The sequence below is a fragment of the Astatotilapia calliptera genome, chromosome 7, assembly GCF_900246225.1.
Source record: "Astatotilapia calliptera chromosome 7, fAstCal1.2, whole genome shotgun sequence".
Lineage (NCBI taxonomy): Eukaryota > Metazoa > Chordata > Actinopteri > Cichliformes > Cichlidae > Astatotilapia > Astatotilapia calliptera.
The window spans coordinates 3,660,019-3,682,211 of NC_039308.1; the positions used below are offsets into that span (position 1 = coordinate 3,660,019).

The window sequence follows — 22,193 nt, forward strand, 5'->3', positions numbered from 1 at the left end:
TAGAATTAACAGTAACAGTATTGTAGAAATTCATTTCACCGAAACAATAACGTGGCGCACAGTGTGACGCATGCACCAGTTTATTGTATTTCCAGACTTGCTTTCGGCACATTTACAGTGCACGCTACTCTGTTTTTTGTCAGACTTGAAATAGCCGAAATACCTTCACACTACGGAACTTCTTTGGCTCTTCCGTTCGACAATCTCTCCGGCATTGGAACCACCATCTGTTTTCTCTTCGGTCACGCTCGGTTGATTTTTCTAGTCGGCACACTCATTTCCTCCATTACGCGCTGGCTCCATTACCCGCTGGCTGCTTCCCAAACAAACACACGTGCGGCTTGGCACTTGTGCTGTACGTAACAAGTTACGCGACGCGACGCTTCGGCTGTGATTGGTTCGGCTCTGCGCTACTTGATTTGGATTGGCTGACCTTTTTTTTTTTTTAAGAGGACAAGAGCGGCGAGGTCTATCGCGATAGCTTAATTTCTCTATCGAGTAAAAGTTATATTGCGATACATATCTTTATCGTTCTATCGCCCAGCTCTACCATTTACTAATAAAAATAAATGCGTATTCTCAGATGCTTCATTTTTTACAGTGGTGTACACAGTCAGGCTCCATGCAGAGGAACAAATATCTTTCTGAAGGCAAAGCTCTGGATTTACTGATTATCTTCCTACTCTTTACGGCCACGAGCTGTGGGTAAAGACTAAAAGGATGAGACAGAGGACACAAGCAGCTGAAATGAGTTTCCTCTGAAGGGTGTCTGGTACTCAGTATGACAAGGTACACAAAGGCAAGATATCCATATTTTTAACTGGACTTGAAAAGAATGTGGGGCAGCACGGTGGCACGGTGGTTAGCACTGTTGCGTCACAGCAAGAAGGTCCTGAGTTCAATTCCACCATCAGGCCGGGGTCTTTCTGTGTGGAGTTTGCATGTTCTCCCCGTGTTTGCGTGGGTTCTCTCCGGGTACTCCGGCTTCCTCCCACCGTCCAAAGACATGCAGCTTGTGGGGATAGGTTAATTGGATAATTCAAATTGCCACTAGGTGTGAATGTGAGTGTGAATGGTTGTTTGTCCCTATGTGTTAGCCCTGCGACAGACTGGCGACCTGTCCAGGGTGTACCCCGCCTTTCGCCCTATGACAGCTGAGATGGGCTCCAGCGCCCCCGCGACCCTGAAAAGGATAAGCGGAAGCGAATGGATGGATGGATGAAAAGAATTTATTGGTAGATCTCCAGTTAAGTTAATTTCATAGGTGAATAGGTTCGCAAATTAGGGCCTCGTAATGTCCACTGTAATGAATAGTTCTTATGCCCCTTTTGTAAAATGCTTTAAATTATGTACAACCAGAGCCAACAACTGCCTGGAAAGTGAAAATGCATTATAAAGTTAAAAAGCTCATTACTTTTTTTTCTACATATTGTTTTATAAAGGCATACAGCTTCCTGAGAATGAAAGAGGGATTTATTTGCAGGACATAAACAGCTGTGGTAAGATGCCCACATTTTCTCAAAGACCAAAGATGAGGAGATTTATTATTTATCCTAATTTTACTAAAACTATCATCCTACCGTCTATCCATAATGTCAATGTGTTGCTCTGATTAGACATCAGTGCAGCTAGTCAAACCAGGTACCTTCCCTGTTTAACCAGGCCAGTCATTAAAGTCATCAGATGTACATAATTCCAGCCACTGTGATAATCTAAAAGAAAATCTTTCTTACAGAGTTTTATTAACCGTTTTGTTATCTTCATATTGATACACATATATAAAAATACATATACTTTTATTTCTATTAGAACTAAAGATAACATCACAATTTAATATCTCACTGTACTGTAAAGCATTTTTGGGTTCCTTTTCAGCACAAGCTTCCTCTGCTACTGCAAGAGTACAAGGTTAGATTTAAATGACTTTTACTGTAAAAAAAAAACAACAACAAAAAAACAAAAAAAGTTTATTCTTAGATTGGTGCACATCTAAGAACATCCCAACATAAAACGCTGCCTCTTGTGGTCAAAGCTGAAATCACATTTCCAGGGGGTAATTACAAAAGGTACCTTTAACAGCGCCAAGTCAACACTCACAACCCCCAAAACCACAGAGAATAACGGGGCTGCACAGAGAGGCCACCAACAGCCTTCCCCAGGGGGGAAACCATCAGACAAAATAAGTCCTAACACTTCAGTCTGTCTCACATCAATCTTTAACACATAACAACCGCACACTAGGTGGACAACACCCCTATCAATCACCATCGGGGTCTGAAATTAAAAGTAAAAAAAGCTTAAAATCACCCAGCAGCAGGTTTGGTAACGTTATCTGGGTTAGCATCTCGCCAAGGCTACCAGAGCTAGCGACAACTGCTGCCGAACAGTTAACAGCTTTAATGTAAAGTCACTCGGTTTAAAAAGTTACTCGGTTACCCATCTGTCCACGCCAGAGTGCCGCTGGGTTTCTGCGGACTGTTATACCAGCAAAGGAGCATTTTTCTTTGATAATTTGACATTTAACCGCTAGCTAATCCGAAACATACGTGGTGTTTTAACTACTCCGTAGAGCACCAACAATCCACCAGTTTTAGCCCAATATTAAATCCCTATAGGTACTCTGATCCAAGTTTATAGTTAATCTGAGTCGGTAATATATTCAGATAAATTCGGCCTGTTAATAGTCCAACTTTTATTTAAATGGTAACCAGTTTCTTTTTTTCTTATCCACGTCTCACTTTTCCAATTTGAAGCATTCAGTTGAGACACAGTTCCTTGCATTCCTGGCACTGTAGCACGCCGAATTGAAAACTAAACTTCAACGACTATGAAAATGTTTTGAGTCCTCTCGTGCACTGGGTGTTACATTAAAAACGATACAAAAAATCATAAATTGCTGTAATTTTGCCTGGCGTTTGGCGTGACGTTGTCTGGTTGCTAGCAGCTAGCTTTAGCTCGTTCTGCAGGCACACCCTGCCTCTTTCTCCGGGATTAAAGCTACCATTCCCGCGAATATACCTCTTTCCTGTCCTGGAGACACTCCAACACCGCCAGGTTATTGTTCCAGGAGTGTTTGGGGCAAAGCCGGGTCAGGTCGTCTCTGCACACCGCCTCCTCAGCCAACTTCCAGCCTGTAGAGCGCCTCCGAGACAGCGAGGCCCCGGCGCCTTGGTTCCTCTCATCGACTCCAGGGTTTCCCACCGCGGGCCCCGGACCTCCAACTGGGTTCTGCATTTTATCGACACCGGCAATAAGTTTGGAAATAGCTTTGTTTTGAGCTTGAATCGGATGTACAAACAAAAAGATGCACATCAAGAGCAGGAGCAGAGGAACACGTATGCAGTCCGCCATCTTCACAGAGCCAGTCAGCCTGCTGCTGCTTTCAGGAGCTGTCGGAAATATGGGCACTGAGGATAAAGTTCCAGACAGATTGTTTTCTTCTAGTGAATAGTTCATAAATATTTAATAAGTCCTCGTGTGTTCATGCTGTGAGTCATCCAGCCATGGAAATGTCTCTTCCTGGCATTCTTTATGATATTAGTTTAGTGTAAAGTTTAATCTTTTATAAAGTTAATTAGTTAAATTAAAACCTGTGAACACTGCGTGTAAACTTGATGTCTAAACATCATACAGTGTGGTTCAGAGCAGTTCAGTTACTACTGTTCCAGTTTAATTGGTGAGATCTGTTTACACCTCCCAGTCCGGATTAAAGCTGCACATTTGGTCATGTTTCCTCTGCCTGGAAGTATGTTATGATTAAAGACCTTTCAGTCACAAGACTGCTGCATTTGTTAAGCTCACAATAACTTATTTGATTTCAAATTCATATCAGCCTGAGAACGGAGATGGATCCAGGCTGTTTTCAGGGGATGCTTTTTATTTCAGGAAAGAACACAGCACGACGTTCTCAGTCACTCTGATGTGTGAACCTGAAACACACATGTAATGGTAAGTTTGGACTTTCAACTGATTCATGTCTTAAAATGAAAGTGTTATATTGGATGTTATGGAAATAAATAATTGTAATTGGTATTTTCATGCAGACTTTTCGAAGTGTGCATTGAAACGGAAACAAAACCTCAGTGTTTCTCAAATATCATTAAATATCATCAGCTGGGCATTTTCAGCCCTCAGGAGTGGTATGGTGGATCTCTTTATTAACAGAACTCTTCTTTTGGCTGCTCCGTTTAAGGGTCACCATATACGATCATCTGCCTCCATTTTACCCTATCCCTGTGCTAAGGATAGCGCGACACAGCGACTCTGCGGTTTCCTTTAAGGTAAACACATAAAAAACATTAACTAATTAGAAATGATAAGCTTAAGCCGGTAATTCAAAAATAATTAAAGAATAATTAAATAATTAGAGTAGGAATTTCAACTAAAATGCTAGTGGTAGAGGTTTTTTTTTTAATGTTGTTTTCTTATTACATGCACCTTTAAGAACAGCTGAAAACATGTAAAAATTATAAGCTGTGTCCAAAGCTGTGGTACTGCACACAAGAAACCACTTAAACTTAAGTGATGTGGCACCCAGGATCAATCAAGCTCTGAGTTCAGACTGGATATTTTTTAATAAGAAAGTTAAGATTTTAGGAATAACACAAGGACAAACAGTAGTCAAACGTGCATTGAAATGATGTTGCATGCATGCCGTTCTTACTGTCTGTGCAATATAAATCAATAAGTCACAGATAAATGAGCGTGGGTTTAGGATGACTGAAAGCAGAATGATGTGGTCTCGTCTTGTGGTTGATAAATGTCTGAAGCAGAATGTAGGTGTAGTTCAGTGTACTTTCTTCAAAACAAAGGAACTGTTATATGCAGTGTTGGGTAAGTTACTTTAAATGAGTAACTTAGTTACATTACTAGTTACTTCTATCAAAAGTAACTCAGTTACTTCAAGTTACTTGTTACTTTCAAAGTAACTAGTTACTAGGGAAAGTAAGTTTGGTTTTACTCAGAATTCTCTTGTTAATGTGTTGCTTCCATAACTTTGTCAGTCTTCTAGCTTGCTTACTTGCCACAAGTGCACTGTGCCACCTACCAATAGAAAAAAAAAATAATGTGCATATTTCCACGAGAGAAATCCCACGCCTGGACCGTCGTTGACCGCCGCCATGATTCTAGCCTACGTCACAGCGTCATGTGCTCTTTTTTACATCTAACGCAAAAACTGCAGTCGTGGTGCTTTCGATTGTACTCAGAACTCGGAAATTCTGCCTTCTGAATAGGAAGATGTAGGTAACACCAGACTGCAGATGAGCTGCTTACAGGGCTGGACTGGGACAGAAAATTGGCCCGGGCATTTTGACTAGAGACCGGCCCACCATTATAGGAAAAATCATAAAGCCTTTGAATGAAAACAAACGCTGTTGTGACAGTGATGTTCACTGTTTTGATGGTATATATGCATCAATCTATCAATCGTTTGTAAGATTCAGATAATTATTTTTTAAAAGTGAGACATTTTAAATGAGAATAAGAAAGTATGTCTTTGTGCCCACCTCTCCCTGTTAATGCCCTACCTGGCCCCCTGGCAACACTTTGCTAGACCCGCCCCTGCACAGTTACCAGCTGTCAGCTGCTTAGAAAAGGATCCTGGTGTTATTTGTCTCTCAGAAACAGTTCATAACTTCAACTCATTCATGTCACCTAAAAGGTAAACCTGTTTCTCCATCACCTGCCCATCTCTGATGATTCAGTAAGGACATCTCCTGGTTTCATCTTCATGTTTCACTCTCATCACATATTCAAACCGATATCATGACCAGCAGCTTTACAGCTGTGGCTCCAGCAAACATCAGCTGATACTAGAAATTAATATTAAATATATTCTAACAGCAGCTTATTAAACTTAAACGTGCTGCTGTTGTTTAGCGCGACATCTGCTGGTTTCCTCTTTCTGGCGCAAAGTGGTCGATAAATAAACAAGAGAGAAAAGCCGATCAGCTGATCATTGATCAGTTTTCATGATTGAAGTAGCAACAGGAGAGGGAGGGGAGAGAATGAGAGAAGAAGAGGCAGCTGTGCAGCAAAGACACAGAATAACACCAGCTTTGTGTCTTTTTCATTGTAGCTGAATTACGGGACAAACTGTTCCTTTTCAGCTCAATAGGAATGCATAATATTTTCTCTGAATACCAGACGATTCTGTTTTTTACAGGACGGTTGGAAACTCTAATAATTAACCTTATGAACAAAATAAAGTTCAACATCAGTAACATCATAGCACCCACCCAGCTGTATAGAAACTCTGTCATGCTAGCTAGCACGCAGTACGGAAAAAGTCAGCATGGTTTATATCTGACCCAGAGAGACTGCAGGTCATAACTTCTTACCTGAAGTTCAGTTCACACTTGGACCGGCGACTCTCCTCTTGCCTCCCCTTTCCCTCCTCCACTACTTGTGGCTAATCTGTGGAAACTCCATGATAGTCGTGTGGTGACTATCGCGGTAATCCCAGTAACGACTAACGCGTTCCTAATTTTGGCATAACAACTAGTTACCGTGCTCGTTACCACAATAATAACGTAGTTACTGTAACACATTACTTAATAATGGTTAGTCCCAACACTGGTTATATGTAGCCAGTTTTTTACAGTTTGCAAGACTTCTGGTTCAAAACTGACAAATTATGTATATTGTCATAGTTTTGAAGTGGCCAGTTTTTTTTAAACAATAAAAAAAAACAGAAAGAAAAATCCCTTAAAAGAGGAGCGTTTGTCGGAGTTTTTTTTTTTTTTTTCCCCCAACAAAAAGCTTTTAAGAAGATAAGATGTACGAGCAGTCCATGAAGGCAGCATCTAGCTGATTTGCTCAGCTGGCAGAAAAACTGAAAGTTTCTAGACTGAACCATCCCACAGTGACAGGCCACAGAGTTCTAGTCAGCACATTAATCTCATGTAGGAGGCTCTAACAACTGATCTGGTGGTCAGTCTCCATCGTAAGCGCCATAGTCACGCTGAGAGACCAAATGTCAAAGAGCAGGGAAACAGTAGAAACTACCAACACCTATTCACAGGTCAATTTTACACTCAAAGTCTCACAATCTGAAACTAAATCTAGTTTCTGTTCAGCATCCATCTTTGATCCTCAGCATAAATCAGTCTAGATCATAATTTTAGCTGATCTGTTCTCTGATAATCCAATGGAGAAGAAATTTTTCTACAGCTGATAATCCCTTGAGATTATTTGGGGGGGAAAAAAATAAAAATACTACATATGAACACACGTTAAAAAATAAATGAATTACACAGCAGTTTAAATCCAACATTTTGACTTTATTTAAAAATAACACATTTTTATTATTAACTTTTGAAGGCGTACACAAACAACTGGTGGCAAATATACATATATACAACTTCCTTTAAAAAGACAAAGAAAGTAAACTTTTAAACGACAGCAGATTACTTTGGCACTTTGTGATCCGTGTCAGAGGGCTAAATAAAATCTGACTCCGATAACGAGCCACAGAGATGGACAGAGTTTGACAGAAATGAAAACCTGAAATTTTTAAAAGGCGGACAAAAAAAGAAAAGAAAAGGGGGGCTTATGTTGAATTTTTGGGGAAACTCTGAAAATCTGATAAATTTAGCATCAAGTGTTGGAAAGTCCTGCTTGAACTAACCGAACTCACTTTCATGACAAAGATAGACGAGTTTGGCCTACATTCATGTTTTCTTTCACACACAGACATTATTAATCTGATCTTTGGCTCCTGAAATCACACTCATATGTTGAACAGAAATGATCCGCCTGCGTAATTTGAATCACTTCAAAAAGAAGAAGCGATGAGTGTGAAACGCTTCCTCAGTCCGATCACTCGCGGTAACCTGTTCAGCGGTGTAAACGCACAGGTAAAAGTTTAGCAGCATTACATTTCCCACAGTTCCTCACAGATGGCGTCCTTTCCTCGTGGGACTGAGGTTTGTCTCTTGGTTTTCTGCTCTTGTCGCATTCACCCACTCCTCCCACTTCACTCCCACTTGTAGAGCTTCAGCATTTTCTCCGTAAGCGATGCCAAAAAGTGCTCGCCGTTCACAGAAAACGGGCTGATGTCCAGCACCGGGAGGTCGGCCGGAAGCTTCTGGCGCAGACCGCCGCTGCTGGCGTCCCACACCTGAGGAGGAAAAGGAGAACGAGATGACAAATCAGACAGAAGGAAACATTTAAGCTTCAAGCTTAATATTCAAGAAAAAAATAAGAATATTAATACAATTTTAAAATCTAAAGACAACATCAGAACACTTTTGGCAAAGTCAAAACTGGAAACTGACTCATCAGAAATGATCATATATAAAGTTTAAAAAGAAACATTCAAGAAAAAAAATTATCTAAACTATCAAATAAGCAAGTCTCAGTAAGTGTGACTGTGAGTCATTAAGTAAATAATTAATTGTGTAAGTAGGTCAGTAACTAAATATGCAAGCACATAAGTAAGGTGTTAAGTGAGTGAGTGATTAGCTAAGGCCTCAGTGTCAGTCAGAGACGCTGTGGCAACCTCTGGCCTGTGGAGGTGAAATGGGATCTAAAGAAGGCGTTGCACCAAAAACCTCCTTTGTGATTTCTTTAGTTCTTAGCAGGTTGTTGTGAACACCCACAGTTTGCACACCTTTACCAAGCAATTAAAATAACTGTGCTCAAAATACGAGCACAATTAAAAAGAATTTGGGCTAATATTTCATAAAAATAAAAATTAAATTTAAAAATTATTCAATCAAAAAAAAAATCTGGGTTAAAAGAGAATCACTGATTTTCCTTAATTTTTAAGGAATATTTAACCCTTTAAGACCTACCATAGAACCAAGTCCGCCAGAGCTTATATTATATTTTTACATGCTGTGGAGCCATTTTTGGGAGCATTTCAAGTTGCTATACAATCATTACAGCCTAAATTTTAATAATATGTATGCATTAAGTGTATTACATAAATTGCAATAAACTACAAAAAATTGAAAATCGTTTTTGCTTTTTTAACATATATTTGTAGTTAGAGAAATTTAAGAGGCTTAACCCTCAAAACTGTAAATACAAAAAAGTTGCACAAAATAGTTTCCCACCACAGGAAATTTATTTTAAGTGTCTTCATAGTTTTATTTTTGAAATACACCAATTTTTATATACTGCAGGAAAAACAAATATAAATATTATAATGCATATTTGCAAAAAAAAAACAGCATATGCATCAAAATAAACTATTTCCAGCAGTGCAATTTGAGTCCTAAGCATCCCAGAAACGAAACAGAAAGTCATAAAGTCAAACATAACTTTTAAAAACACCAGTGTAGGCTCACAAGGCCCTGATGGTAAAAAACAAAAACAAAAAAAAAAACTACATTTCCGCGAAAATGACGTCACTTCCGGTTTCGGGCAGGTCATGGCGGACATGCAATAGTTCACGCTGACGTCTATTCTAACGTAGGAATACGTTCTTATGAACAGCTGATCCGATCAGCAAAGCATCTGGAATATTATGTTTTTGTTGCTGCAAGTGCTTTTTATGCAGTTTTTGCAAAGCTTTATGTGGAAGGAAACCGTGACCGAGGACAAGCTGATGGCATAAGATGTAAGTACAACTCCTCCGGTTTCATATGCAAAAAAAAAATGATTGCGCTAGCTTACGCGGTTGCAGAGCTACCAGGATTTAAAAATAGTTACGCAAAACGGAGCGTGCTGCTCCGACCGGCTTTAAAGGGTTAAAGAACATAAACTCTCGGACACTTGATGTTACTAAATATTACAAAATGTAATTGGGAATTGAATAATTATTACATTTAATAAATAAAACCATTTAATATATTTCTTTAATTTAATACATTTATTTATTTTAATACATCATTTAATACATGTAATTATTAAATTATATTTAAAATAATTGAAATTACACAAAAAAAACCAACAAAAATGATATGGTATTTATATTTATACATTTCAATTAATTTAGAATGCAAAAATAATTTAACGAAGCAAACCACAAATATTTTATATAAAACAAATATGAATAAAAAAATACTAAATTCATTAAAATAAAAGCTGATCATTTATCAAAATATAAAATAATAATTTGCTCTTTCAAATAACAGACAAATGTAAAAGGACTGACCATAGTGGAGTTGGAGGCCTCGTCCCCGGCGCAGACCAGCGTCCCGCCTCCGTCCGGACTCCTGAAGACGGCGTTCTTGGTGAGCAGTTTGCAGGACGAGCCGGCATTGAACGTCTGCACCGGCTCGCAGGAACAGCTGGGCAGCTCACTCGACTCCTGCTGAGGGGTTCGAGTCAGCGCCATGAGGACACAGCGCAGAGACGGATTGGAGCGTCCTGCAGGACAGATGATGGTTACTCAAAAGGTGCCATGAGAGGGTGTAAAGTTTAGATCACGTGACACCGCCTCCATCTTTTACCTACATACGTGGTGTTCTATCAGGAACTGAGGGGTCAGGGTCTTACCGGGCCTATAGGTGACGAGACAGTGTCGACTCTCCGTCTCCACCTGGATGTCGGTGCAGCCAGAGGTCTCCAGGGGCAGGACGTGGGGCCTGTAGGTGGCCTCGTTCACCTGCTCCCAGAAACACCCGCCCTCCAGAGAGCCAGCAAGGAGCCCCCCACATGGGAACGAGCTGGACGCTGCCCTCGGGACGTAACACAGAGATGCCACCGGACATCTGGAAACATCACACACCCACAATTCAAAGTTTTTAAGTTGAGTGAATTTGTGAAACTGTGGTTTAATAAAACTTTTGGTCTTGCTCGCTCTGCCTTCGTATGTTTTTTGCGTACCTGGAGCGCAGCGGCACGAGCTCCTGCACGTGCGTGCTGGTGTCTCTCGTGTCGTAGATGAGCACAGAGCCGTTGCTCAGGCCGGCGTAGATGTAGTTACTGTTGTCCAAACACCAGCAGCAGCTCCACACTGGTTTACCCGCATTATAGGTCTGAACCACCGTGTTGGTCAGCAGGCTGGAACAAAACAACAACACATTAACTCACAGGCGCGCACGACTCAACCCTCTGTGAGGCTGGAGATGCTGACGTGCTCGTACCTGGTCAGTTTGATAGTGTTGTCCAATGCAGCAGACAGCAGCAGGCTGTCGTTCTGCCTGTTGAAGGACAGACCTCGGATCTGTTTGCTGTGGATGGGAACGTACTGACTCGCCCTCATGTTCACCACACTGACCTTCTTTACCCCGCACCCTGAATGGAGGAAAAGAGGAAAAAGGGGAAGTTGAGTGATTCAAAACACACACACACACACACACACACACACACACACACACACACACACACACACACACACACACACACACACACACACACACACACACACACACACACACACACACACACACACACACACACTAACTCGGGTGATCTATTAGTGGAACTTCTCTCATTATGTGTGCATGTCTAACGCGACTACATTTACACAACTAATGCGGGGTGAAACTGTTCTTCGTGTCTGGTGTGAGCGATAAAGAATCACACTTGTCAAGTGGAAAGAAGGATGTCTCACCGGGCACCAGCGTGGTGTGAGGCGACGGCTGAGAGGCCAGCAGGCAGCTCAAAGGTTCACAGTACGATAAAACCCTGCAGCCTCCAGCCTGAGACACCAGCACCGCTTTGGAGAAGCTGTACTGAGCTGACCTGGAGCCGTCCGCCCTCTGAGACAGGCTCAGGACATGGGAGGAGGACGAGGACGTGGAAGAAAAGAGGTTCCTGCTCGTCTCGGTTATGAGGGCTCTCAGCTCCTGTACGAGGGAGAGAAGGCAGATTATTAGCATCACATTCTTCACTAAACTAAAGCAGAGGGAGACTTACGCACTTTGATTGTGTTTAAACAAAAACACATGAAATACCTGCAGCTCCTGCTGTGCTTGTCCGTATTTGTTGGTGACGACCTGCAGTTTGATTTTGTACTGAGCCGACTCCAGTTCAGCCTTCCTCCTCAGCGACTGCTCCTGCTCCAGAGACCTACAAACACGTTGTTGGGAATCAGTCATGGGACTAACAACCCACAGACTAAATCCACCTAACATGTCACTATATTGTTACTGATCCTGATCTACTGAAATCTAACAAGAACAGCACAAACAAGGACAGCTGAAGCTGGCTTTAGACAATTATTCATAATTTTTGCCATTTTGACAGCAGGCCTGTGAATGCAGACTGGGAAAAAGTGTGCAAGAAAAAACTGAAAGATTCATTCTTTTGCTTTGTCATCGTGACCTAAGTTTCATTTTCAGGCTTGTCAAACAGGCAACTGTGAGCTGGCTGCAGGTTCTGTGATCCGTCACTGTAATTAGATTTTTTTTAACATGATGGTAAAGCAACTTTTCTGCTGATGCCATTAAGAATCCAGTACACCCTCTGCACTGTTCGCTTTGCATGCCACCGCAACATCATATTACAGTCGCTTGTTTATGCTAGCTGCTAACCTGCAGGTAGGCACTGCAGTGTTCTCCTGAACAACAGGTGTGGCCACTACAGCGCTGATACAGGAAGAGAAGAAGTCAAAATCCAAGTGTTTTCCACAAATTCTCATGTTTTTCAAACTGTTGCAACATCTCTCAATGAACAATCTGTGACTTAATCGAGAGGTGGTCTTACAGCCGAAGTGAAACCATAACAGTGACAGACGTGACATTGTGTTCAGCATCCCAGTTTTGTGGGGGTCGGGTGGAGGAATGACCCAATAAGATAATAACAATAATAATAATAGTGTATACTTTATTGATCCCGTGGGGAAATTACTTTCTCTGCATTTGACCCAGTCACTCAGTGAAGCAGTGGGCAGCCACTAAGCAGGCGCCCGGGGAGCAGTGTGTAGGGATGGTACCGTGCTCAGGGGTACCTCAGAGTAGCTCAGTGGATTTGAACCCCCGACCTTCCGATCATGGGGCGACCACTCTACCTAGAGATCTTTTAGAGTCCCTGTTTGCAGATTACAGATTCTTTCATTTGATCTATCAGTCTCCAATGTAAGACATTATCCTTTTAAATATTAATACATATAGAATTTACTTGCACCTGCAGGTATGGAGTGAGACAGCTGTTGTCAATTTCAAGTGATGATTCTTTAATGGTTTATCTTTCATTTCTTAAGCAAATATTTAACAGTTTATAAACAGAGTTCACTCAGGATTCGTCCCGCTGGAGGAGAGCAGCGTTCCTCGTTAGCACAGCTAAACAGATACGGTGCAGAGAGCAGAGAAGGCGATCACTCACTTCTTTAAGCTCTCTTGCTCCGTGTTGTCAAGCGCTCTCAGTTTTGGAGCATACAGGAGCACGATGTCGGAACGCTTTGCTTTCTTGTTGCACTAAAATCACAAAAAAAAAAAGAAAATAAAAACAACCCCCAAATATATTTTAACCTTCAATCTTCCACCGGTGGTCGATGGGATTTTTCTTCCTTCTCACCTGCGGACATTTAGCAGAAGGGCTCTGAGCTTTCAGCCAGCGCTGGATACAGGTGTAACCGAAGAGGTGACCACACCGCAGAGCGGCGAGTCTGTGCTCGCCGGCCGTCGTCCACGCTTCGAAGCAGATGGTGCAGGTGTCACCTTCATTCTCGTCACTGGGAGACAGAACTGCTGAGGACACCTGGAAGCAGGGAGGATCAACAGTTAATGATCGTTTTTGTAAATATCCTAAAAAAACCAAAAACAAACAAACAAACTGGGGACAGCGTTTTATCAGTGAATGCGAGTTCTTTTTAGCCTGTCGATGTGTTTCAAAGGCTCAAAGTAAGGTTACACTGACTTGTTGCACCACCTTGTTGTGGAAAGTGGCATTACAGAAACGCATCAGCACCCACGTGAGGCTTGAGTTGATATATTTTCCACATAATGCATAAATAGTTTTGACATAAATTCTTGACATTATGTCTTCCTTTAATTAATTAATTATTAATATTTAAGCAGAAGTTGGATTTGTAAGACTTTACTGTTGTGGAAGGAAATTTAACACCAACTGCACACTTATCAAAGAACGCATCAGTGACTTGGTGTTGTACGGAGCTGGTCTTCTCCGAGGACAATTTCCAGTCAAGGAATACTGTACAAGACTACACTTGTTACAAAATGATGATGGTAAACATATTTTTCTTGTTTTGTTTTTGATGCAATAAAGAAACCCTGGTTTTTGTGGGTGCTAGAATGAAGACAGTGAGACCACTTTGGAAAACAGCTAAAAGACACAATTTAGCGTAATCCATCCGTGTCATGGTGGTTATAGGTCACTGCAGATGATAACTACAAGTTCACAGAGCTTGTGAACCCAATTAAGAGAGGATGAAGCGAGGGCTGGTACCCCATGGTCGGTGACCAGACCAGGCCCCTCCACCAACTGAGGACCAACTCACTCTGTGTGTGGTAAAGCCAAGCACACTTTAAGAAGACACCAAACATCACAGCAAACATAAGGAAAGCGACTTTTCTTCAGCAGTAACTGCATACTAATGCTGAGATTTTTCTTTTTTTACAACCAAAGAATTTTTTAATAAAGTTATCCTAAAAACAATTTTAAAATATATAAAAAAATAGTTTTACATGTGTAAAAAGCACAAGAAAGCACAAAAGAAAAATGTCTGAAAGCTACCTGAACACCCTGGACTTGAGCTTCTGCCCTCTCGGCTTCTGCCGTGCCACTGGAGTCTGAACGGAGATAAAAATCATCGTGGACACTCATTGGTTACCTTCATGTATCATAAGCCCAGCTGCAGCTTTATGATAAAGCTTTAATCAGGGTGATTTCTTGAAATGGATTCAGCTGAGACTCACTGGTCGTAGCGGCTTCCTGTGGTTGAGCAGGTTGGACAGTGACGCTGAGGTCAGACCCAGCAGGTGGCACAGGGTCGATGGGCTCTGCAGCAGCAGCCGTGCTCTCTTCTTCACCCTCTGCCTCATCCTCAGACTCACTTATCTCAGTGGCGCTGCCCGACTCTGGCTCTGCTGTGCTGGCAGCCGGCGCTCGCAGCAGGAAGTCTGGAAAGCCTCTAGAAGGCGCTGCAGTCTGGCTCGGATAGTGCACTCTGAGGCCCTGCCTGCACCACAAACACAGGTTTATCACCTTGATGAAGCACACAAAGCACATGTGATGTTTCTTCTGTGCTGTCCAGCTTACCTGACTCTCCTTCGTATTGGCGGCGTAGATGTAGCCCCGCCCACCGCCCTCTGACTAAACGCCCAAGTGGCAGGAAGCCTTGGAGGAGTATAAGCTGCTGCCTGTCCCTCGGCGCTGCCATCATCATCATCGTCATCTACTTCAGTGCTGCTGCCAGAGTCGGACATGACGAGAGCAGCGTTGGCGTTCTCAGCATCGCCTGCAGGAGCTGCAACGCCACCCTCTGGCTGCCCAATCCCCTGCAGCTCCACAGGAGAGTCTACCTCCATGGCCTCCATCTGCAGGGTAGCATTATGTGTATCAAAAAGCCAAAAAAACAAGACAGGAAACTACATTATTTTCTGTTCAGCAACTACATGCAGACTAATCGTGGCTGATGTGTAAACTCGTCCAAACGGCTAAGTGTAGGGTAAACGGTATACAGTAGAAACTATATGAATTTGGCCAATGGTAGAGATTTTTACTGTATCGCTGTACCGCGATAGCTCATGTTGATGCGCCTGTTTTGGTTGAAAGCATCGCAGTGGCTGCAAGCTATCATGGAGCTTACAGGTGGGGTGGAGGAGGTGGTGCGCATAAAGAAGACCGGTGCAACGTTGGTCACATGGACCTGGTTTGGGTTTAAGCAGTCAGAGGTTGAGCAGAAAAATATCATTTGCAAATTATGCCGGGCGACAGTAATAGCGAAGAAAGGGAATACAAGTCATTTGTTTTATCACCTCAAAACTAAGCACGTTTTGGAATATGAGGAAAGCCAAAAACTGCGCCTTCCACAAACTTTCAGTTTTTCAATGTTCATGCCTTTTTAATTTCTCATTTATTAAAATTATAAATATATATTTTAACTCAAAAGTACAGTTTTTAAATTTAATGTTGCTGAAACAACAAAATAATTAAAAATAAATAAATCTATCTGATCAAGATAGATTTATCTCATCTTTGGAAAAGAGAGTTTATTACAGAGAAATGGCTCTTTCCAAAATAAAAGCTACACTATACGCTTCTTCTGGGCTATATTCTCAGCAGCATATTAAACATATCAGGTCCCCATAAGGAGAATCCTGTGCTAACGGCTGTCTAAATGACTCGGGTAAAGTTTGTAGCATGTGTGCTTGTTGTTTTTGTCTGCTTGTCTTTGCACTAGGATGATGTCGGAGTAAATGTGCAGTCATATTCGTTGTGCTGTCAACGTTAATCTCGTTAAAATGACATTAACGCCATAACGCCGCAAAACTCCGTTAACGAGTTACCGCGGATCGCCCCATGCATGGGGCTGGACGGCGTCAACACGTTAACAAGCAAACTGCGCTAATGTACTAGTTCCCACCAATTGAGCATTGCATGGCACATCCGACATACTGTTTTACTTTTGTCCATGACGTGCTTACCTTCAGGGTCATGCTTCACATAAAGACCAAGATAGTTCCAAACGCCAGATCTGAATGAGGGTGGGGGAGGTTCAATTTCGGGTAGCATTGAGGCAGTTGCCATGTTGCAACGAGCTTAGCTTCTGTCTTGCTAGCTTGCGCTGCGCTCAGTGGATCTGCACTCGACAGTGCAGCCTAGGCGGAGTAGTCAAACGCAGATCCACTGAGCGCTCAACACAGACAGCATCATCAGAAGAAAAGTTGATAAAATAAATAAAAACTTTTGTATTGTTCGATACATATGCGTACCGAACCGAAAGCACTGTATCGAACGGTTCAATATCGATACGAGTATCGTTGCACCCCTAATAAATATCAGCCCTAGTTTGCGCTGTGTGGCTCATTAAACCCACCGGCTTTAAACAATAATCCTTATTTCCCTTCTGCTATAGAAGTTTCCACTGGGTGATCCCTGCAAACTTTATTCTTTATAAAACCCTAAAAAGCCAAATTCCACAACAAAACCTTTCACATGTTTAATCTGACTCATCCCTGCACACTGGACAGTAAACAAGCAAATCTCTAGTGCCTCTCGTGCACCTGACCAGGTTGTCCATTGGAAACAGATCACAGCTCGGTTCTCCTCACCCTCAGGTACGTCCCGCTAGTCAAGAGGTACGGTGGCCCCTAGAGACAAAGCACGTACAAACTCCAAAACAAAGCGGAAGTGCTCCAGGACGCTAGGGGCAGTGTTGAGCTTCTCTCTGAGCAAAGCACACTGACTGTTAGCTAACGTCAGATTTGACTCCACCATAAACCAAGTGTTCATAGTAATTAAAAACATATCAAACAAACAACAGTTTGCACATTACCTTTCTTATAAAGCGTGGTTGTTCTATTCTTGCAGGTGTTTTCTGCCGGTATCCAACTCCAAGCGTTTGCAACAAACTTGCACTTTATTTTACAAATCGAGCTCAACACTGTCCCTAGCGTTCTGGAGCACTTCCGTTGTGTTTTGGAGTTTGTACGTGCTTTTTGGAGTTTGTATGTGCTTTGTCTCTGGGGGCCACCTTAAAGAGGCACAGAAAAAGAAGGAAAGAATTAATAAAAAAAAAAAAAAAAAAAAACACAGAGGCTGCCTGTGATAACTTGGAATGAGGAGATCTCAACTACAGAGACTGTCAAATTTTATCCAAACAAGGAAGGGGGGGGTAACAAATGTCCTGCTTAAAACAAAGAATATAGCCTTCAGCAGGGAGAACGTATGAACAAGTCAAAGGGAAGTGAAAACAAATGCATGCCAACAGAAACTACAGAAAGAATATGGAGTGGAAGCAGCACATCATGAGTGAAGTCTGGAGTGGAGAGGCTACCCAGGAGTAGTGGTGTGAGCCAAACCAAATCTGTGAACCAATTCTGCTCTTTAACAGCTTAAAACCTGTGGCTGCAGCTCCCTCCTTCCCCACACTGAGCCTTCCTCCCATACACCTTCAACCCTCCCCCATTTTTGCCCCTCCTCACAGGCTCACTGTGTTTTCCGAATTTTACAACTCCTCCCCCCATCTGTCACCACACTGCTGACCAGATGCAGAGTCAGATGGGGCCAGTAGTCCTCAGAGCTTGCGCTACCCAGTTATGTGGTTCCATTGCATCTTTAGGACAAGCCCGAATATGGAAAAGGTCCCCATGCAGTGGAAGAGGTCACAGAGGTCACATACCTTGTGGCTTTGCCCAAGACAGACCTGTGGCACTATCAGCACAAATCAGCTCAGGTCCATGATCAGCCCGTTTATGACCCCCTTCAGCCAGTCTCTACCTGCTCAACTATCTCTACACCCACCTGGACAAGCTAACAAGCACAGTTCAAGAAAAAAAAAGTTTGTTTTTTTAAATAATATTTTTTAACTTCTCCAGTGACTTTAACACCATCTGTCCAACTCTACTAGGCGATAAGCTTAGATGAGGGAGGTGGACACATACAGTATGTGAGAGACAGTGTGGTCAGCAATAGAGCAGGGTGATATGGCCAAAAATATTTATCACGATATATATTTGAAAATTTGCGATAACGATATAACCGACGATATAATTGATGCGAGACAAAATACAACTCCACAACATTACTAGCGCAAAAAGACAACCTTCCATTTATTTTCACTTAAACAAGAAGCTGGTTTTTATGTACATTAAAGCTTTATAAAAATGTAACAGTGCAAATGCAAATTCCTTGCTGAAAGTTTAACCAAAAGGCATTTCCAGTAGAAATGGGCTGACATATCCTGAGCATAACCATGTATAATATGGTTATATGGTTAAAAAGAGGTGCTTTGCAACATTAAACTGCAGTGTGCAGTACGCATTTTTCGGACCATAAGGTGCACGGGATTATAAGGCACATTAAGCGAAACAAAGCAGTCAGATAAATCAAACTTTATTAAACTCATTCTTCTTGCTTCCTCCACTTCTGTACCCTTGATTCATTAATGTTGAATTCTCTGCAGCTGCTCTATTCCCATGTTGTTGCAGTATATTAATGACTAACCTCATATTGTGGATGGATTATCTCAGTTGTTCTCCTGACTGAAGTTTGGTCCGTTTACAGCATCCTGCCATGCGATTGCATTTGTTTCTAACCATGAAGAACCTTCACGTTAACTTTTATAAGTGGAAAAGTGTTAGTGTTCGTCCTCCAGCTTCACTGTTTATGTTATGCTAACATAGCTGTGTCGCTAGCGATCACGTAGCACATCATTATATACCAGCTAGCCCAACTTCAGTAACCCTACAAACGTCACTGCTGTTTAGTTTCCTGTCTTCATTTATGTTGGAAGTGATAGCAGAGCTGTACGTTTGATTTTTTTCAGAAATCTCTCAGTCAGAACATGCAATATCATGCTTAGGTAACTAGCGAAACTAGCGAGCTAACTTCCGCTAGCTTCCTGCTAACTTCTAACTCCGTTAAATGTAATAACTTTTGTTTTCATGGATGCCTGGAAGTTAAACTTTATAGTTACACCTGGTAAAGCAGCAATGCTGATCGTTTTATCACGGAAGTTGCACCATTTTTACAAACCAATTCTGGTTCATCTGTTTCACTCAACAATCGGCCATGTGCGTATGAAAACAAAGGCACTGCGCATGCGCGTTTTACTCCCATTCTATCGCGATATTTCATTTTCCTATCGTTGCCTAACATTATACCGGTATTACCGTGAACGGTATAATATGGCCCAGCCCTAGTCAGCAACCCTGGTCCCTGCAGGGACCAGCGCCTCTCCACCACAGACTTCAGCTACTGCACAGAGACCTGCCACCTTCAGAAATTGTCTGATTATTCTGCAGCAGTGGGATATAACAGAAAGAGTGATGAGGAAGACTACAAGACTGTGGTGGGAAACTTAGGTAACGCAAAAAGATCTAACTGCATCCTAACCTGGCAAAAACTTAAAGTCGGTTGTGGACATGAGGAGGATTGGAACAACGCGTTAGGTCTGATTTTAAAAGCATCACTAAGCTAAAATATGGATAACCTACAGTTAAAGCAGTCATTATCAACAAACAGCTGAAAAACCATTCCTGAAAAGTCTCTACCATGTCGTTCCAGCGGATACTCTTCGCTGCGCTCCCCGGGAGACGCAGGCGCCTTCTTCGGTTGAGCCCCGAACTAAAGCCCGAGGTCATAGAGGCCTCGGAGCAAGAAAACCGCCAACAGTCACTGCTATTCAAACTCCACTCAGCTTCACCTTGACTGTTACTTATCGGCACAAGAGCAACGTTTTACAATCTGGAGAGAACACCTGTTGTTTTCTGTGATTTCCGTTTTACCTCCAGATAACCACGGAGCTAAAGTTAGCTAGCATTGGAGTGGAGCGATTCAGTAAAAACGCTTTAATGTAAATTTACTCTTATGCTTAGTGCTTAAACATATTGGCGTATTACCAAAGGTAATGGTAACCATTGTACGTACACAAAAAAGAAAAGTAAACGTTAGTAGGCTCGTTATTAGCGCTGTTAGCCAGCTTGGCTGTGCTGTGCTCGGGTAGTCGTCGCGGCGCGGTTAGGATCGAACCCTACCTACCTGTGAGGGTTTAACAGCTGCCGATCCCGGTCTCAACTTCCACAGTAGTTAGCAACATGGCAGAAGCAAGTCGAAGAAGCAAATCTAGAGGGTCCAGCTGCTGTGTTGACGAGTTACTACTTCTTCTCACAGCGGTTAATGCAGTCAGGCAGACCCGCCTTCAGAGCTCGAATCTCCCGGCGCCAGTCCGCTCCGCCCGCTCCAGCCTGCCGCGACGTCACTGCCGAAGATCGTTTGTAAATAAGACGATTATCTTCCGGTCAACAGAGGATCGTCGATGTGTGATTTCAGAGTATCAAATTTTATCCTTCTGACCTGAAATTGTTTTCCAAATTTAAATGAAAATAGAAAATAAAAAAGCAAAAGATAACGAAACGCTGTATTATATTATTATGTGGAAAAATTTTGCATTTAAAAGTAGTAATAGGAAAGTTTCGGCTTCTTCACCTGCACACGTGCGTCAGCGTGTGGAATCAGCGATTCAGTGGTTATACTAATGTAGTAAGAAAAGCAAAATGAAAATATAAAACGAAGATCGTTTCTAACTTATTTATAAAAAATAATAAAGTATGGATTTGAACATTCCATGTTCAATGTTCAGAATGCTCAAAGTGGATGACTAAAGGCATTTCTCTCAGTCAGTCTCCTGCTGGTGTTCAGGAAAAAAAGCACCTAATACATAGTTTCACCTCTCATCCCAGAAGCTTCTTCAGTTCTAAGGTCAAATGGTGGAGAGAGACATGGACCCCCTGATGGTCTGTTTACCTAATCACATGAGCCAAGGTGTGAAAATGTGTGTAGGTCACAATCAGCCAAGGTTTTGGGGAAAACCTGCTGTGTGACCTAGATCCACCCGATCATGTGATTTCCTGAGGTCAAAAGGCTCAGAATGTGAGTGGCACCTGGGAAGGCATCTCAAAACTGGATTGTAGATGGCAGACAGTTGGTGTGGTAAACCACCATCTCTGTCCAAAGATTGTGTTCACAGTGGACATAGATGGCTTCTTTCACTCCTCTTTCATACCATCTGTCTTCTTTGTCCAAATAGGAGTCCCCAATCCCAGTCTACAAGGGCCAGTGTCCCTGCAGGTTTTAGATGTGTCCCACCACAGCTGATTTAAATGGATAAATTACCTTCTCAACATGTCTTGCAGTTCTCCAGAGGCCTGGTAATGAGCTAATCATGTGATTCAGGTGTATTGACCCAGGGTGAGAGCTAAAACCTGCAGGGACATCGGCCCTCGTGGACTGGGATTGGGGACCCCTGCTCTACAACGTGGTCTCTGCAGATAACCACACATCTTAAAACATCTTTATCTTATCTTATGTGTGTAATGAAACTGCATTAAAGGACTCCATTCAAAAGCTCTGCTCATCAAGGTCCTTAGTATTCATTGTTTTTGTCTGTTACATCGGTAAGACAAAGAATGTTTTCAACCCCCGTTATGTGAATCAAGCTGAACCTGTTGTTTACTACAAGCCACACCTCAGTGTGGGGGAAACCCTGGTCCCATTTTTCAGCAAGCAGCCCAGGTCTTTTATAAATATATTTATAAAAACATACTATAACTATAAACTTTAACAATACTCTTGAAAGGGTAGGGCAAAATGCAACTCCATAAAATCAGAAC

General features: G+C 42.2%; 2 protein-coding genes and 1 long non-coding RNA gene across 10 annotated transcripts in view; 1 reads left to right on the plus strand and 2 right to left on the minus strand.

The window, feature by feature from the left end:
• Positions 1-3,421, minus strand: part of LOC113025114 (Golgi apparatus protein 1-like) — a 155,968-nt gene extending 152,547 nt beyond the window's left edge. For all 5 annotated transcript variants that reach the window (XM_026172549.1, XM_026172548.1, XM_026172547.1 and 2 more), the window contains exon 1: positions 3,019-3,421. In XM_026172549.1, coding sequence (XP_026028334.1) covers positions 3,019-3,351 — 333 coding nt within the window. In that variant the 5' untranslated portion in view covers positions 3,352-3,421. The remainder of the gene's footprint in view (positions 1-3,018) is intronic.
• Positions 3,422-3,500: 79 nt separating this feature from the next.
• Positions 3,501-10,145, plus strand: LOC113025118 (uncharacterized). Its single transcript, XR_003272767.1, has 3 exons — positions 3,501-3,948; positions 4,193-4,280; positions 10,086-10,145. It is a non-coding gene; the product is annotated as an uncharacterized LOC113025118 (long non-coding RNA).
• rfwd3 (ring finger and WD repeat domain 3) lies at positions 7,274-21,226 on the minus strand. 4 transcript variants are annotated; one of them, XM_026172552.1, is made up of 14 exons: positions 21,010-21,226; positions 20,563-20,782; positions 15,118-15,395; positions 14,775-15,037; positions 14,593-14,648; positions 13,414-13,596; positions 13,222-13,313; positions 11,853-11,967; positions 11,510-11,744; positions 11,040-11,190; positions 10,780-10,956; positions 10,450-10,664; positions 10,106-10,320; positions 7,274-8,122 (listed from the first exon to the last, which is right to left on the minus strand). In XM_026172552.1, exons 3-14 carry the CDS (start codon positions 15,393-15,395, stop codon positions 7,979-7,981), a joined length of 2,124 nt encoding a protein of 707 aa, XP_026028337.1. In that variant the 5' UTR covers positions 20,563-20,782; positions 21,010-21,226; the 3' UTR covers positions 7,274-7,978. The 4 variants fall into 4 exon arrangements, with proteins under 4 accessions (XP_026028337.1, XP_026028336.1, XP_026028335.1 ...); XM_026172551.1 differs by having other exon boundaries at positions 20,563-20,877; XM_026172550.1 differs by lacking the exons at positions 20,563-20,782; positions 21,010-21,226 and adding an exon at positions 20,076-20,552.
• Between the last annotated feature and the right edge of the window lie 967 nt (positions 21,227-22,193).